Below are 18,564 nucleotides of genomic sequence, written 5' to 3'. Positions count from 1 at the left end.
TAGCTGTTGTGTTTGATATTTTTATTTATGGAGTATCTTATTTACAAAAGTATTTAAATAACAGCTGCACACACCCCTCTTAACACAGGAGGCATGGAAATCCATCACGCTATTCCAGGTGTTAGTCTTGAACACTGCAAATATCTGAGACATTACACAGTCAGCAATTACCATACCAAAACCCTAGAATGTTTGTGTCTTTCCACATGCCTCAAATCAAATATAACGTTCATAAATTTGCTACCATTTTGAACACACATTCAGTGTTACTCTGTCCTATGGAATTTTGTCTGCTTTGTCTTTATTCAGAACAGCAAACACCACATCCAAAATGCCTCTGTTAATACTGAGTCTCTATAACTTCTATTCCACACCTTATTGTAAATTAATGGACACAAAGCTCCAGAACAACTTCCATTTTAAAAGGGAACAGTCCAAAACAATCAACAATGTGGCAGGGGAAGCATACATGGAGAGAACATGATAAATCCAAAATAGGATTCACTTCTTTCTGATGGGTGGCACCAGGTTGCCCCAGCCAGTAGAGAGGCCATGCTGTTCATGCAGCCATTGGGAGGAAGAGTGGGTGGTTTCTACCAGCTACTGGCAGCAGAGTCATAAACCAACTCCTGTGCGCAGGGCTTGGTGCCAGCAGGCTCGGGGTGCTCTGCACTCGGGGTCACAGCATCTCCCCCGCTCGCACTGGAACACAGCCACGCGCAAGGGGGGCTCAGGGACTGCCGAGTTCTAACCTCAACACACCACAGCAAAGAACAGCTGAAAAAACAGGGATTGCTCTCCCTTCTACTCATTGTCTTGCTGCTGGTGCCCTACAACTCTGAAAAGGCACAGACACAGCAAACCTTTGCAGTCCTGCTTTTAATTATGTAAATCAACGACTAGTATTACCGTTAAAAGTTCTTTAGGGATCATAGAAGCACAGAATGGTTTGAGTTTAAAGGGACCTTAAAGCTTATCTCATTACACCTCATTGGCAGGGAAACTTGCCACTAGAGTAGGCTGCTCCAAATCCTGTCCAAGCTGGTCTTGAACACTTCCAGGGATGGGACACCACAACTAGAGGTTGTGGGTGTTTCTTTTCAACAACAGTGGAAAGAAACTGCTATTTGATGTGATGACGGTGCAAAACCCCTCATTCCTGACTACACAAATAATCTCATTAGACAATCAAGCTCAAAGACAATGAATTAAAGATCAGCAAAATCTGAATTGCAGCATCTTTCCATGGAGCCAGAGGCAGTCACAGGTCCCCGCTTTGAGCTGGCACCGTCCTGCCCAGCTTGGAGACACGCCACAGCAGGGAGGGCTCATGGGCACCAGCAGGTGACAGTGCCAGACCCCACTAGAGGCTCCTCAGAGCACCCCCACAGCCCATCAGGCACAAGAGGGCAAGGTGACAGCAAGGTTTACCATCAGCTGGTAGCACATCCCTCCTCAGGGCCATTCCTACAACACTGCTCTCCCTCAGCGCCTGGCACAGGCCCTGTCAGCAGGCCGGGGGGTCAGGACCAGCAGCAGAGAGGGTGGTGGGACTCAAGCCATAGAAGGGAAGCCTGGCAGTGGTTTGTGCAAGCCAAAGCCAAGGAGAACCCGGTGTGCTACTACATCCAGGTCACACAGTGCATTACAGCACTGCCAACCCACACGAGGTCACCCTTGCAGAAAGAAGGGAATGTCCTGCCGTGGGTTTCTGAGTCATTTCCAACCGTCACTTCCTCCGTACCTCATCTTCCCGGTCATTGAAACATCTTGGCACTGACCTGCTTGGTGAAACACTGAGGTGAGCTGCTGGTAGTGCTACTGCATAAAAGGAAAAAGTAAATACTCCCAACTCAGGTATTTGACAATCATTGAGTACTTCCATTAGATCATTAATGCTGGTTTCTGCCAGTGGGGAAATCAGCAACTTGCTTTAAAGCATGCCATCATTGGTAGGGATGGAGACTGAGCCAGAGCACAACCCAATCATAAGTTTAATTGGGGGGGAAGGAAAAAAGAAAAAAAGGAAAAAAAAAAAAAAAGCAGGTGACAGCCCAGATGTCTAAAAACATACCTGAAATGCAAGAAATTATACCCAACTCGGACATGCTTTTCTTCTGATATGTATTTCCTATTATAGATTTACAAACAACTAGGATGAAGTTGCTGAGAAGATGTCCCTGTACAGATGCTCCTTTCTTCCCAAGGCACTGCCCAAGGGACCACTGGCAGCAGCCTGCTGTCAGAGTCCAGCAGCAGTGAATGACAATCAACGACCACGTTCACCTGGTTGGTTCATTTTGTTCACTGTCTGGAGAGAAATACTAACCAAACACAGCCTGTGAAGCAGGACTCTGGAACAGAGCTCACCTGTGGACCCTAAAACCATGCCATCCCAATTCTGCAGGTGCTTTATTGCTCCAAATCAGTTCTGGATTCCAAGTCCTGATCTTACCTACTTGGAGAGCTCTGTGAAGTCACCAGCATCAAAACGCAGTTGTAACTATATAATCCTGTAAAGCCAACACGTCCACTCTCACTGTTTCAGGGCAACACACGCAGTAGCATCGACTGCGGACGCGGCAGGAACGCGCTGGCCCATCGCGCTGCTCATTCTAACCACAATGGGTTTGCTTCAGCAAGAGCTCTTCTTACACAGCTAATGAAAATAATCAACTGATAAGACAAAAATATAATAAACTATTTCAAGTAAGATGTAGGCACAAACTATCTCACACTTGTGAACCATCAGTCACAGGGAGCCCTGAATAGGGAGTCGAGCAGTGAGAGAACACTGGAGAACAACTCTACTGTGCTGAAGCAGCAACAGAAAACACTTCCAGGCTCTGGAGATGCAGGACAAGGGTTTTTTTGTTTGCATACAAATCCTTGAGAACTTGAAATCACAGAGGATATTAAAAAAAAAAAAAAAAAAAAAAAAAAAAAAAAAAAAAAGAAGAAGAATTATGTAATTTCTAATGGGGAAAGAGCATTGGCTTAAAAGCAGTGAGGTCCTTGTAGCATTCCTTGCAGGTTAAACCACCAGAACTGAATATTAGTTATGTCTCTCATATAATAAGCACCCTCCAAGTAAAAGCAAATTGGCTCTGCTTCATTACCTTTTACTAGTTTTCTACTCTTATGGAAGAACAAACAGTACATAATAATGAGTAATGAATACTTGAGAGCTGAAAACTCACAGTTGCCAGAGGTTAAAGATCATACATGAGACCACATAAATAATGAATTTGCATCCACAGCAGCACCATGTATTTACAAAGTTGGGCATTATTTTCAATTCTGGATATGCAAAAGCAGCATAAAGGAAGCTACAATCAGGAGTTATTTTGGGGGATGTGGGTAACTAAGCAAGATGCTCCAGCATAGCTGAGTATGAATACGAAACTGGTGAAAAGTACAAACCTGACATCTTCTCATTGCTACAGGTCTTTGCCTGTTTGGACAGGGGATGGGGAGGGGACCCAGTCACTCCACAGGGCAGAGTGGGTCAGGCTCTGCTGGAACTGGGGCAGCAGCCAGGAGAGGACACAGCCCCACGCTGCTGGCCGGGCCTCTCGGAGAGGGCGATGCAGGCACAGGGGCAAGGGCACCAGTGTTAGACCTCAATCCAAGCAAAGCAGAAGAGGAGCTTGAGCCTTGATCTCACGTAAACAGGATTGCTTAAAAAAAATAGCAAAATATGGGCTTTAGCCTCCTTGTGAGCTGTGAAATACATACAAGTCAATTTAGCATGTGTGGTCCTAAAGCACTCCAAGTATTTTCAATTTCTCTAAGTCTGAAGAAGAGAAAAAGAGGCTCCTCCTGGGGACCAGGCACCCAGAACGCTGCAGCACTCAGCTGCACATGGCCAGCAGCCCAGGCCTGCATCCCTTACCCTTGTCACAGGCCATGGATTCAAACCAACCAACAAACAGCCCAGACAGCCCCCCACCCGAGGAAAAGCACCCTCTGAAAAAGGGCCGGGACCTCAGCTTGGAAGGGCTGCAATGGAGTCTTTTCACCCCCTCTAGTTAAAAAAACAGCATCAAGTCGACTAAAATAATTAAACAACCTTTGAGTGGCTGGGTGGGGTTTTGTTGTGTTTTGGGATATTTTTTGTTTGGTTGGTTTGGGCCTTTTTTGTTTGTTTTTCTTCCTTCTCTCCAAATGGTAACACATGAAGTTCCCACACAGCTATACCAAGATGACCTTTAGCTATTAGGTAAACTTTTAACTTCTGTATTACTACAAATAAAGGCTCAAAATACTCTCAAACACATCAGGCAACATGGAAAATTGCATTAGGGGAAAAAACCCTCTGGCTCCAAGTTTGCATCCAGAATGACCGCGTACCACGAATGCGACACAGAAAGATTGTTACTAAAATCAGTGAAGATTTTCAGTAGCTCCAGCTCCTGAACAACTCCTGCCCCAAACATGAGGCCCAGTGCAAATGGAGAAAGGGCAAGGGATGGAGAAGGAGGGAGTGAAAAGGAAGAAGAGCCTTAAGTAAATAAGTAAGTCAATACAAGTCCTCTCTTTGTGCTCCTACACCCCTCCCTTGCAAACAGCTTCCTTTCATGTTCTTGGAACTCCTTATTCCCCCCATATTTTTTCCTGTGCACTGACATGAAGGCTGCAAACCAGGGCCTGGTTCACTTCACACAACTGGGACAAAATCCCCATGTGCATATTCTGTGAATATTCTCATTTGCACGGCAGCTAGTTCACCAAATCATCCCACTGCTTGTTAAGCACTAGCACCTAGATCATCAATCATCCCATTTCTTGATAAGAACCCAAGTCTTCCCTATTACACATTAAGCACTCCAAAACACTGTTCACAGGCTGTTTCCACTCTCCCCCAACATTCCCTTTCCCTCCTTGTTTCCAATGTAGGTTTTTGGAGTAAGAGAATTTTTACTGGAAAGAGGGCTAGAGTCTAAATTGGACAGCAAGATACTGGAACAGGTTGCCCAGAGAAGCTGTGGCTGCTCCATCCCTGGAAATGTTCAAGGGCAGGTTGGAGGGGGCTTGAAGCAACCTGGTCTAGCCAAAGGTGTCCCTGCCCATGGCAGGGTAGGTTGGGACTAGATGATCTTTAAGGTCCAACCCTTAACATTCTATGATGCTATGAAATACCTGGGATTGAGTCCAGCTGAACTGCTTCATTTTGTTTCACTCATCCTTGGGGATAAAGCAGCAACTAACAGTGACCTGGTAAAAGACTACCACATATTTGATAGTTAAACAAATTTTAAACTACCCAGTCAGCTGTCACCCAAATGCAGGCTCCACTTTTATAGGACCAGAGGTGGATGAATCCAAGAAAACCAGATCAGACAGGACACCACCTCTGAGCTTTATCCACTGTATTGTCACACAGCACAGTGTCAATGTGCTGCTCTCTGGGCTATGCTGGGAGCTGCCGCTAAAACAAGCCTGGAAAGGGTCTTTGAAGTAATCTTTTTCCCATTTGTATTTCTTGGAGAAACTGTTTCATTTACCAGCAACAGATCTTCCATACTTTTCATGTTAATGATGTAGGATATTTGCAGATCAAGGTTAGAAGTTTTAAAAATTTAGCATGTGACACTTGAATGTTATTTCAGCCCTCTGTATGCTCCCACATCCTCAGAAATGCAATGCATACTGCATATAAGTTAATGGTAATAGATAAGTGACTTTACCATGACAGCAAATTTACCCATGACGCAAATAAATCAAGAAATCAATAAATAAGCAAATAAAATCCCTTATTTTAATTTACTGGAACTTATAAACAAGTCCACAAAATGCTCTTTAACATTAGTTCGAAGACATTACGAGTTTAATTTCTAGAAACATTTTAAACTTCGGTAATGGTGCTTCCTTTCCTGTGGAGAACATTTTGACTGCTTACACAAGGACCTCATCCTCAGAAGTTATGCAAACTGCCCTGACACAACTGCATATGCAAATTGAATTCCTCAGAAGAATGGAAAAAACTGCCGTCTGCGGTTTATCTGGTTTCAAGTTTACAAAGAGGCATGAAGAGTCATTTTCCAGTGCTGCTGCTGAACCACAGTTCACAGAGGTTTTGCACAGAGAATTAAACACAATAATCCCTCTGAGGCTGTACATTTGCTGGGTTGCTCTGAAGCCTGAGCCAGGATGGTGCTAAGTGACTTTTGGTAACTACATGTTTGTCTCTTCCCAAAGGAGCTTTTGACCAAGTTTTGTTCCACTTCCTACTGCGTTGGAGAGTGTGGTGTGAGCAGCCAGCCCACTGCAGAGACCCAGAGGGGAAGCAGGATAAGGCCAGCAGCAGCCATGCACAACACTGCTAACTGTCCTTTGTCTATTTTTCCTTTCTTTTTCTTTTTAAAATACAGTTCTCAGATTGCAGGGACAGAGGGCAGAGCTATGGAGACTGAGAGGGAACAGAACAGAACCCCCAGCAGCTGAGGGATGGGCTTGGGTCTGCCTCAATAACACTTTGCCTGGTCTGGACCCTGCACTAGACTGGCCTCATGGAGCACTAATGGGTCATTTTATTCCTCTTTGGAACTCTGCACGCACAGTATTTACTGGACCAAAGACAGACCACATCCAGTCACGTATCAGTGGTCCCTGCCCTAAGATACCAGTAGCTTGTTCTTTTCCCCTCCTCTTCCTGTTCTCCACAAACTGTTCAGAAGCGTTTCCGCAGTGCTCATGCCACTTCAGTAAACAAATGAACATGGAAGGAGTCTCCTTGATAAAGATACGTAAATAAGTCATGTGATGGTGAACAACATGCAGCCATATTTAAAAAAAAAAAAAAAAATAAAAGGAGTTCTGTCTGTTTACTTGTATTTCCTGCATAGGAGGAGTTTTTCCTGAAGCTGTGGAGGGCTGGAATCAGAACTAGCTGAGACGTTTGCACAGCACAAGCATCATGTACATACAGCAGTGATCGACCAAGATGGACGATGAAAAAGAAACAGATGAATCTGAAGTTGGCAGACACTGCAGAATGTAAGACTGTTTACTGCACCTTGGATTTTTGCAAATCTGTTACATTTGCCAGTAAACGTGAATTGCAGTATTTTACATCAATGCAATACAGGTCACAGGCTGCACTGGTAACCTGAGAACGTAAAGACTCATGGGACACTTTCCATTACAAAAAGCAAAAGATGAAATACTGCTAATCATATTTTCTGCACACAGTTTCACTTCAGAGTTTGAACAGCACAGTTTTGTTGTTTAACTATTTTACTGTAAGAGATGTAGAACTGGATAAAGGAATCTTGTGGCCCTTCAGTACCAGGTGCCACTTTTCCATAGCCAGGTCAGCCAGGGCTTGGAACAACCTGGTCTAGTGAAAGGTGTCCCTGCCCCTGGCAGGGTGTGGAACCAGATGGTCTTTAAGGTCCCTTCCAATGCAAACCATTGTGGGACTCTGTGAATCTCAAGACTCCCTCAGTTCTGTCAGCAGTGACACCAGCTCTCACGCTGCTTCCCAGGGATGACACCTCTACGTCCCAGCAGTGTTCATTTCCTGTTGCTTATTGCTGTATTTCTGCATGAAGTCTGCAAGTTCAATAAGTCTCTACTACAATAACACAATGTGTGAGAGGGGCTTTTATACTTTAAAAAAACCCTCACAGCAGAAGGTTACAGCACATACTATAACACCAAACGAGAAAATTGTTAAGAAAGAGCAGACACAGGACTGATTTATTGCAAACCAATGCCCAAAATTGTCATATTTCAATTTTAAGGTAAACTGGACTTCCCAACAGATTTTTTTTTTTTTTAATACTCAAATATGTATCTTACTCAGTAGACTTAAAAGACTATTTCATGCCAAACTAAAGTCAATTTTATAAAACCTCAACTTATTTTTCAGGCAGAGGATTGTCTATAAGAACCAATTGTGTTTATATGCTGAATTTTTATGATTACTCAGAAATCCAGAAAGAGACATATTTTTCAGGGCTGTTTTTTACCATAAAATAGTGATTTCACTTCACAAAGCAAAAGATCCTGACATTACTAATTAGACCAATAAACAAAGATGCACAGAATTCTGTGAGAAAATACCTTACCTGATAAAATTCCCGAAGCCAATTCTTCTGTAAATTTTCTGGCTGAAAAACAAAAGGCTAAAATTAATTAAGAGTAAGAGTAATCTATTTTTACAACAATATCGTGATACTATTGCTTTCCTCAGTGCATTCAAGAAGGGAACTTTTTCACAATTAAAGTAAAAAGTACAAACACGAGGATGTTCCTCCATAATGCCACTGGACAGACCTCGCCCTTTCATTCCCGAGTCCCCTCTGATTCTCACCAAAAAGGTGCATTTTGTATATGGCTGCACAGCATTTGTACCCACACATGTTTATCAGGCAATGACACGTTGAACTATGTCCTGTTAGAAGGGCACATTCATCACCTGGGGATCAGAAACTTCACCAACCTGCCCACACCCAGCTCCCACCACCTGAGCTTCCAGTGACCCAGATTTACTTCAAACAAGTTGGTTCAGAGGAATGACAGTGCTTCTGGGGATGCTCCAACCCATCAGACCTCCTGCCAAGGACAAACTGGGAGAAGCATTTCCAGATTGCTACAGAATTTATGAAAACTGAAGCAGCGAAACCGCAGTAAGTGCAAAGTTCTGTTCTTTCAGCAACAGATCCCAGCCTAGACATGATCACAGAGGGAGAGAATGGATTTGTTGAGCTTTATGTTCAATAACAAGGCTTCTGGATAATTTTTGCATCCTAGGGGGGAATAACAACACAAATTAGACTTCCTTCTCAGAGCAGTGGCAGGAACATCCAGTATTGGTGGGAGGCAGCAGAACATACCAAATTGGAAACCAGAGAGACACCTCATCCCTTACAAACTGCTCTGACACCAACTGCCCATAGGCAAACACATAGGCACAAAACGTCTGCTCTGCTCTATTCTCCCATCAAGGGTGTTGCTTTCAAATAGCTGGATACAACTTTGAACTTTATACCTTCTGATTGTTGCAGGGAGGTTTGCCCATGGGTAGCTATAACCATTTGTAAGGCTGTAACAGTCACCCAGTTCTGCAAGAGTTTGTGAAAGCTGAGGCACCATGTTCATCCTGTACTATCTGTCACCTCCCTTTTGCTATTCACTCCTTAATAATTCCAGAATTGAGACCTTATTGGTCAAGAAGGTGAAATTTCCTTTCCTTAGGAACAATTATTTTTCTGAGCAATGCCCCTTACCCACATTCCCCATCAAAGACCCTGCTCTGGGTGCAGGGTTTGAACCCTGGCCCAAGCTCAGGGACAGCTTAAATTAATACATATGGAGAACAAAACATGCTTTTCTCCCATCTATGCCCTTCCCCTGGGCCAGCTGGCACAGCTCAGCTGCCAGCACAGATAAACCCTGTGGCCACTGGGCAGGCGATACAATAGACCCACGGGAAATGTCCACCACAAACTGCTTGTTTAGCAGCTTAACTCTTCTTCCACTTGTCCTGAATGCAGTGAGACAACCCAGTGAGGAGCAGTAAAGGCTGTTGCTTTTGTAACAGCAGTAATAAGAAGAAACCAAGCAAAGCAGGAGCTGCAGTGATTTCGAGCTGACTTCAGGCTCAAGTTATGAAGGAGGGCACAGGATTTAGTGATGGGGTTTTTTTTAATCACTCTACAAAATAGGTATGACCTGGGAACACACTTTGTATATGGTATATGTAGGATCTAACTCAAAAGATTCAAACCATCAAGAAAACAGGACCTTGGGGATCATGACACTTCCCATTAGAGCTCGGCGTAGGGGTCCAGCACAGGTCTGGCAGTACTGGGCACTGACATTGAAACCAAAGTGTGGCCTCAGCCAGCGATGGGCAATTCAGTGTTAAATAAAAAACAACCCACGCACTCCTCGCTCCTTTTCATTTTATTTCTGACAGTCACAAGATGTTCTGGGGATCTCTTGAGTTTTAGGAATAACCTAACATTGACATAAATGGTTCAGAGAGGAAAGTCAAGGACACACTTGCTTCTTTTGCCTCCACTGCCCAGCTGGAGATGAGACGGGCATCACTGTTGACTGAGGGAACCTGAGAATTGTTTGCGTTTGATGAGACCTCCAAGATCATCGATTCCAGCTGTTCCCCCAGCACTGCAAACCCACATCCCCAATTGCCACATCCACATAGCTCTTAAATCCCTCCAGGGATGGGAACTCCACCACTGCCCTGGCTGGACGGACAGTCCTTTTGGAGATGGAATTTTTCCTACTATTCAAGCTAAACCTCCTGTATGCAACTTGAGGCCATTTCCTCTTGTTCTGTCACTTGTTACTTGGGAGAAGACATCAACCCCCATGTGGATCCACCTTCCTGCCAGGGAGCTGTAGAGAATGAGAAGGTCCCTCAGAGCCTCATTATATGAGATCCTTGCACGACAAGAGACTATAAATGGAGCACCCCTCTATCCACCCCCACCTCCCACTGGAGGAGATACAAATACATATAGAAAACCCAGAGTTCCATAAACAATTCAAGATCTCAAACCTACATGAAACAAACCCATAGCAGCTACCATTTGAAGGCAGACCAGGAATGGATTTTCAGTGTGAGCTACAAGTAACAATAAAATCAAAGCTACCAATAGCACTCCTGCTGCCACATTCTGTTGTTATGGTCTCTGCCAACTCCTAGATTTCTGAAAACAGGAGTAGCCTGCAAAGAGGTTCTCATGGGAGAAAGTGCTCTGACATTTGGGTTTTATTTGTTTGTTTTTAAAAAAGGCTTTATCATCTTCTTATTTTTAACCCTAGCAGTCACTACCTGGGAGACACAGCAGATGTCCCCTGTGGAGCTGCTGTGCACTGTGCTCAGGTGCATCGAGAACTTCTGCTTGGGAAGAACAGTCACCATCCCACCAATGGCCTGGACAGCTCACACCTGACTCCTGTGAGACCCATCAAACTAATTAACAGTGAGAGCAAAGGCTCTGGGCAAAGCGATTTATGAAAATAATTCCAGAACCAAGCCAGGTACAACGAGCTGAAGCAAGTCACCAAAAGATGTAGGACCCTCCCCATTTCCTTCTTTTCTCCTCATCCAAACTATACAACAAAAATAGCAAAGCGGTACGGTCAGGAGTGCTCACAGGGGCAGGGATGTTGGAGAGAGGTGTGAGGCTGAGGGTCTGGGGGCAGCTGCGGAGTCAGGCCCCTTCCCCGTCAGGACTGAGGAGCACTGCCCTGGGTCCTGTCCTGCCCCCAAGGCGACAGCATGGAAACACAGTGCCAAACACAGGCTGCAGCCCCAAGCAGCTGGATTTGAACAAGTTAATTCCATGAGGGGTTGTTAACTGCGCTGTCATGGGTGAGAAGGGAGAGGTCGACTGATCATCACGGCTCAGAACGGATTCCCTGATACACAGACAGCAAGTGGCAAAAGCCCAATGAAATAACACAAAGAGCTGCTGAACAAGGCTCTCACATGCAGATTCATTCCTTCTGGGATCCCACAGACACAGGAAGTTTTGAAGAGGTCATGACAGAAACAAAAACTGGAGCAGAAGAAGCAGTACTGGAAGATGCCCATTAAGTTGTTCTGTAACCAGCTCCAAGAAAGAAGGTGCTAAGGAGGTCTCTGGGGCTGCCACCACGGACTCGCCCTGCCCTGGCCCCTGTGATCCTGTGGCTGCTGTGACTGGCCCCCAGCTGCCCACCCACAGCTCGGGCTGCCACCTCACTGCCCAGAGGGACCCACCCACCTGCAGGAAGGGCCCTGCTGGCTCCCCACTGCTGTGCCCTCCTCCAGCACTCCCTCCTATGGCACAACCACATCCTTTCTTTCCATTTTTACCACAGTTCCATAACTTAGCCCTCTGCCTCAGACTCCTCTCCAGCCACCTCACATAAATGAAACAATTTGAAGTTTTGAAGGACTGAAGATAACAATCAAGTAGAAAGATAAATTATCTTCCTCTTATTTTCTGTCTAAAAATAGGCACATTATATTTCATGTCTTTCATAGACTTTGGCCTTCTTCCTATCCTTTCTCTCCACACTCTGTCCTTCATTAAATTATCTCATTCTTTTTGTAACATAATGGAAATTACTCTTTTCCCTGTCCTCTTTGATGCTAAATCCTTTCATACCCATTCACCGATGAACCAATTTCTCCCCGCTCACTAATCCAAACCCCACTTTATCAGTCTCTTTCTTTCTGGCTATCCCCACCTCCAGCTCTGCTCCAGCTGGTTAAATCCAGTCCTTCTCCCCTGCCAAGCTCATACTCTCAGGGGATCCACCAAATAGCAAGCAGGAGAGGCAAAAGAAAGCAAAACACTTACAGACATTAACACTTTGTTTGGAGTACCTAGAACTATAGAATGGTTTGGGTTGGAAGGGACCCTAAAGATCATCCAGTTCCACCCCCTGCCACAGGCACGGACGCCTTCCACCAGACCAGGCTGCCTCAAGTGCCGTCCACCCTTGGACACTGCCAGGGATGGGGCAGCCACAGCTTCTCTGGGCAGCCTGTGCCAGGGTCTCACCATCCTCACAGGGAAGACCTTTCCAACATCCCATCTCACCCTACCCTCTGGCAGTGGGAAGCCATTCCCACTTGTCCTGTCTCTCCAGGCCCTTGTCCAAAGTCCCTCTCCAGCTCTCTTGCTGCTGAAAGGAGCCATAAGGTCTCCCCCAGAGCCTTCTCTGCTCCAGGTGTCTCTCCCAAGTGCCCAATGCTCTTTCTTCCCCACCTTCCTCCCTTGCCCTTGCAACTCAGAGCCCCAGGTCGCTCTGCCCTGTGCCCATCCTCCTGCCTGGAAACACCAAGTCTGGTCAGCATGGATTCCTCAGGGTTATTTACCCACTTCAAGCACAGGCTGCTCCTCAAACACACACCAAACTCCGCCATTCTCCAGGCTGAGCTCAGCAAACACCCCAGCACTTGGAGGACCACGGTTCTGGTTTCATCCTACCCTTCAGGCACACATTTTGACTCCACAGACCCACAAATAGAAACCCTTCTCAAAAGAAACTCTTCCCCTCAAACAAGCACAACTTCCAGACAGCAACACCACAGGGGATCCATATTAAAAAAACAGGACATGCATCCCGCATGCGCTGCTCCCTTCAATTAAAAGTAGTTTTGACCTTTTCCTGGAATTCCAAATCCCAGTAAAACGATCTCTTTTCATTATGAGTTTCCACTTGAAGTCTATTTATGTCACACTGGTCACTGTAATGGTCAGGCTTATAAGAAAAACCAGTCAGCTTGTGAACACATGGACACCACATGAGCTGGTAATAGCCTGAAAACAAGCGGCTTTTCAAATCGATCATACAAGTAGTCTCTCTTCTCCCCAGTGTTTCTATTTCCTACAAAATTATACTCAGCAGCCAACAGGAAAGCTTTAAGCTTGTTGCAAAAATATACGCAGATGGGGAAGGAGTCTTTTCAAAAAAATGAGAAAGAGAATATATATTTAGACAGGGTAAGGAGCCTTTCATTCAAAAGGAAAAGGAGAAAAGAACTAAATGAAACTAATTTAACAGCCTGGAAAATTTCTTTTCAGCTTTGTTCAGAGGGAAATAGAAGAAAGACGATGAATTATAGAAAGCAGGTTCTATTTTGTGAAGTTTATTTTTAGCAAAGAATAGGCTCATTTTTTAAGCTAAAATGAAAAGAATCTTGATTTGCTTTGTGAAAACTAATCTCCAAAACGAATCAGAAGACAACTGGCCACTTGGATTCTGCACACCGTCTGAACAGACAAGGAACAACCAACCTCAATTTTTACATGCCTGATTGAAACAGCCCCAAGAGCCCAACACGGGCTGAGGGATCACTGGAACCCTGTGTGAGCTCCGAAAGTCTCCTGGCATCCCACAGCACCACCCAGGCCCTGCTGCAGTCAGACTCTTAGGGTGCAGTCCCACGCAGGACCCAGAGCCTTTTCATCTTTACCTTCAAGACACATAAAGAAAAATATGAAATACAGGCTATTTTTCCCTGCCTTTACTATACTTGGTTTTCTACTTATTTAATGAAAAGCAAAACTTTTGATCAAGTTCTGTTTGACCAGAAACAGGCTTACTCAAAAACTTCTTTTGAGTCCATCAACATGACTGACCATCACAGTTGTTTCAACAGAATTATTTACATTAAGATTTTTTGATCAATATTTTTTATCTGTTATTTGTCTTTGTAAGTTTACTGGCATCCTTTAGACATTTGTATTCAAAGATCCACTGGGTTTAATTTTTTTTAATTTTCAAATAGACTTGTAAGCACCCCTGTTGCTATGCTCTGTTGAACTACACAGATGATGAACCCCCCCATAAGCTGGGTGCTATTAATGTGGTGTTTTGTACCAACTTTATGCTCTTAATTGACAAACAAAAAGATTATAATCTGCATGTTCTGTTCACATTATTGATGCCATGAAGATTTTTGCCTTTTCTTTTATACCCCTGTTATACCTTTTTGCAGCTTCTGTATTCCTGGTGCTTTTTGCCTGCATTCTTGGACTTGTTTGTCAAGCTGAGAGACTGGACATTTTGGAGGCTTTGTGGCTAGGGATCAGTGTGCCCCAGAGCCCAAGGTCCTCTCCAGAACACATTCTGTGAACCATGATGGATCTGTCCGGGGGAGGGTTCCTTGGGGAGGGGGGCTCACTTGGGCCTCTCATTGGGGAATCTTTGATAGATCTGCTAATTAGTAGAACCTCTAATGTTATACCCGATGTTGGGGGAGGGACAGACACAGAGATAGACTCAGCGGGGTGCATCTCGATGCATATGACCTGGATGTGTGCACCTAAGGATCCTTAAAATAAATACCAAGGTAAAATCCCTTTTCCCCTTCTAACCGTGTATGACTCTTGATTTTAAGACCAGGAAAAGGCATCATTATGAGTTCACAACATTTCAAAGCCAATGTAGACAAACCAACCAGGACCAAAGAGGAAATCTAGAATTATGAGTTTAAGAAAAAATATCTAAGGAAAAGTGCAGATTCTTCAAAGTCCAAACTTTTACTTAAACACTGTGTTTTTATTCCATGCATTTGCACAAACAACTTACAAACGCAACTGTGGTGTCCCTTAGTTCAGCATTTCTGAAAGCCCACAGCTTTCCCAAGGAGCAGCAGAAAGAGAAGAGTCCCATCCTGGTGCCGTTACACCCCAGTGAGTCACCAGGATGAAGGAACAGGTGCAGTGGAGAAGAAACACAACACAATCTCATTAACGCAGACGGAAGAACAGGGGGTTGGGCACACGCGTCTGTCATTGAGCAGTTTAAGGCCATTTTACTCCCAGGCAGAGCAAAGCAGTGCCTCGTGGGACGCCGAACCAGGAGAAACGAAGGAACAAAAGCCAGAAGGTAGCGCTGGGTAAAGCGGCGCCTGACGGGAGAGGATGAGGAAGGTCCTGCTGCCCATGACACTGTGACACGAGACAGCGGCTGCCCTGCCAGCGCCGCGGGCCAGGCGCGACGGGGAGCCCGAACAGGAGGAGCAAAGACAGTCGGTGCCCGAGCGAGAGGGACTGGCGTGCCCGCAGGCAAAGCCTCTGCCCCTCCCGGGGAGGGTGGCAGCGCTCAAGGGCAGCGGTGCATCAGCCAGGACAGACTGCGGACACGCTGCCCCGCGGGACAGAGCCGGGCCGGCCCCAGGCTCGCTGCTGCTGTGAAAGGACCGGAGTCCCGGTGCTCTCCCATCTGACCTGCACTGCTCACGGCCCGGGAGCTACTGGAAACACAGTAAACCCTAGCTGTTGACCTTTTCGGCTGATCTCCTTTCCTGTGAGTGGCTCTAAATCAAGACACAATACACGGTGGGAATACAAAGAGAAACCGAAGCAGTGCCGGCTTCCTGTGCCGTAACGCGGAGAACACGGGCGGCAGCTCCGCGGGGAGCCGGGCCGGGGGACGGCTGCGGAGGGGCCGCCCGGCTCCAGCAGAAACAGCGGCGAAAAGGGCCTGAGCTCCCTGCCAAAACACATCACAAGCTGAGAGAAAGACACTCAGCATCTGCTGCCTGTTCTTGGGGCTCTGTGCTTCAGAATAACGGAAGCTGTCTATGAGCTGGTTGTCTGCGTACACAGGAGAAACCAGCGCCTCTTGAAACAACCAAAAAAACCACCTGTCCCCGGACTGTAAGAGACACCAAGAGATAGCCCTGCCCAGCCAGGGATGCTGAATTCTGAACACAGCAGCCCTCTCTTAAGCATAGGAAATGCAGCCTAAAACAGTGACAACAAACAGTGACATGTTTATTAGCTACTCTGGCCACATCGGAGGGAAACATGAGGAATAATGTAACCGAAGCAAGGGAGAGGAAGCAAGTCCCTACCTCCTCGAAAGATCTGGATGCAAAGACAAACGTGTATGTGCATGTGTGTGTAACATATATATGTTATAGTTCATACCACCACCATAATTAGCCACACCTCAAACAACACAGGACAGGGGAGGAGAAAAGAGTCACCTATTTTTAACTTCTACATAATAATGGTAGCATGTGCTGTCAGGACTCCAATCTGGACAAGATCTTTCAAACCCTCGAGAACCTCACTGACCAATCTTACATGTTATAAGACTCTAAAACAACCAAAGAATCACACAGATGCCCCCAAAAGCAAGGCTGGGAGCAGGCAGCTTACGAGCAGCAGCTGAAACAAGCCCTAGTTCAGCAGCTTCAGCAGATGAGGCCGATGGCATAATAGTGCTTAAAGCCACCAAAACTCTGCTAGCCCCAAGAAGCCCTTGCCAAGGAGCCTCGGAGCAGCCCCTGGACAGGACAGAGGCCCAGCACAAGCACTGAGCCCATGTAAAACAAACCTCCTCTGGGCATGGAAGTGAAAAATTGAGTTAGAACAACAAATGCTTTTTAATAAAGAACATCTGTCAGTAAAAGCGTCCCCAATTTAGTTTAATTTGGGGGCTGGAGTGTAGAGAGTCTCCTGCAACCTTGTGCTCAGTGGGTGCAAGTGGCAGGAGAGGGTGACCTGAGGGTACCAGGAGGGTGACCAGCAGCTCCCTGCAGGCAGGGCAAGACAGAGAGGAGGGAACACCACAAACACGCTGCTTGTTTAACAGGATCATGAATTTTCTTTCCTGCCCCAAAGAGCAGCTCTGTCTCAGGTTCTCAATGTGGATATTCAGGAGGCCCACCTAAACTGTGGAGACAAAGGAACAAGGTCCACCCAAGAATAGCCCTCAAAGAAAATAGGAAAGGAAAAAATATAAACAGAAGAGTACTCATTACTAATGGAAAAAGTGAAGTACACATGACAAACTTGAAATTGGTCACCTAATTCAGCATAAACAATGTTTGCATCTAATACATGATGATTCAGGGCAGTGACTAAAAGCAATCTGCCATTCATAAGAACAACTAAATCTCAGGAAGTTCATCAATCACATACAATACCCAAGTTTGTAACACAGTATTTTTAACACCCAAGTAGAAAGATCAAAACTGCACTCCAAGTACCTTGTGGCTATGAAGCTTTAGAGCCAGCACCAGGTATGGCACATGGCAGGAGCTCAGCAGGACACTGCCACAGCCCTTCTGCAGGGTCTGCTCAGCTCACGGTTAACCATCAGTGCCACACACAGCCCTAAAAAGAATTTATACAAAATCATGGAGTCATGGAATGGTTTGGGTTGGAGAGGACTTTAAAGCTCATCTTCTTCCACACCCTTGCTATGGGAAGGGACACCAAAGGTGCTCCAAGCTCTGTCCAACCTGGCCTTCAACACTTCCAGGGATGGAAGTGCTATTACTTATCAAGACTCCAGTTCTGCAACTCATTCCTAAGACATTTATGCCCATTTCCTCGGCGGCAGAGCTGCAGGACAGGCCTGAGCTGCAGCACAGGCCTGAGAACTCTACAGAGGACTGGGCTCAAAGGGACCAGTGTCCAGTTGTGCCAGCGCTGCTCCCCAGGACACCTTTCACTGAGCACCTCAGTCAGCAGCTGGCATGCAGAAAGGAAGCACAGCAATGCAATGGGCTGCCTTTTCTTCACAGAGGGGCAGCCAGTAGCCCTGGGGAGGTGGAGGTGGCTGGGACGTGCCCCACCCAGGCCCCTTGGCACAGCTGAGCCTGCTACAAGCGCTGATTGCCAAGCACTGGGAAACACATTCCCAGTCACCAAGGGGAGCAGGAGGGAAAATGCCTCACACTGCTCCAGACCCTCACTTTTCATGGGTGCCTTAACTGGCAGAGACTGGTAATTAGCCAACACAGCCTTAATAATTGATAAAACTATTTTTATAGAATACGAGCTACTTGATAATCTGTAAGATAGCTCCATCCACAGAGGTGGGTCCTCTTTTCTCTGCTGTATCATTTATGTCAAATAATGTCTTAAATGGGCAAATAATGTCTTAAATGGTGATCCCAGAGTCCCTCTAGTCATGGACTGAAAATAAGGCAAACAAAAAACAGAAAAGGAAGAGCAAACATTTCCTCTTTTCCTTCATAATGCCACACTATCCATGCATGCAGAGGAATGAAGCCAAGTAAGGCAGTTGACTTGGGAACAGTGCACGTGTAGGTGTATCAGCACA

The 18,564-nt window shown here is 45.8% G+C and overlaps 1 protein-coding gene across 2 annotated transcripts in view; it reads right to left on the bottom strand.

Moving 5' to 3' along the window:
- The window catches only part of INPP5A (inositol polyphosphate-5-phosphatase A), a 193,731-nt gene that overhangs the window by 138,762 nt on the left and 36,405 nt on the right, over positions 1–18,564 (bottom strand). For both annotated transcript variants that reach the window (XM_082285746.1, XM_082285747.1), the window contains exon 2: positions 8,076–8,117. In XM_082285746.1, the coding sequence (XP_082141872.1) occupies positions 8,076–8,117 (42 nt within the window). The remainder of the gene's footprint in view (positions 1–8,075; positions 8,118–18,564) is intronic.

Source organism: Coloeus monedula, assembly GCF_965178545.1.
Source record: "Coloeus monedula genome assembly, chromosome: 8".
Lineage (NCBI taxonomy): Eukaryota > Metazoa > Chordata > Aves > Passeriformes > Corvidae > Coloeus > Coloeus monedula.
This window is presented reverse-complemented; position numbering and strand designations above follow the sequence as displayed.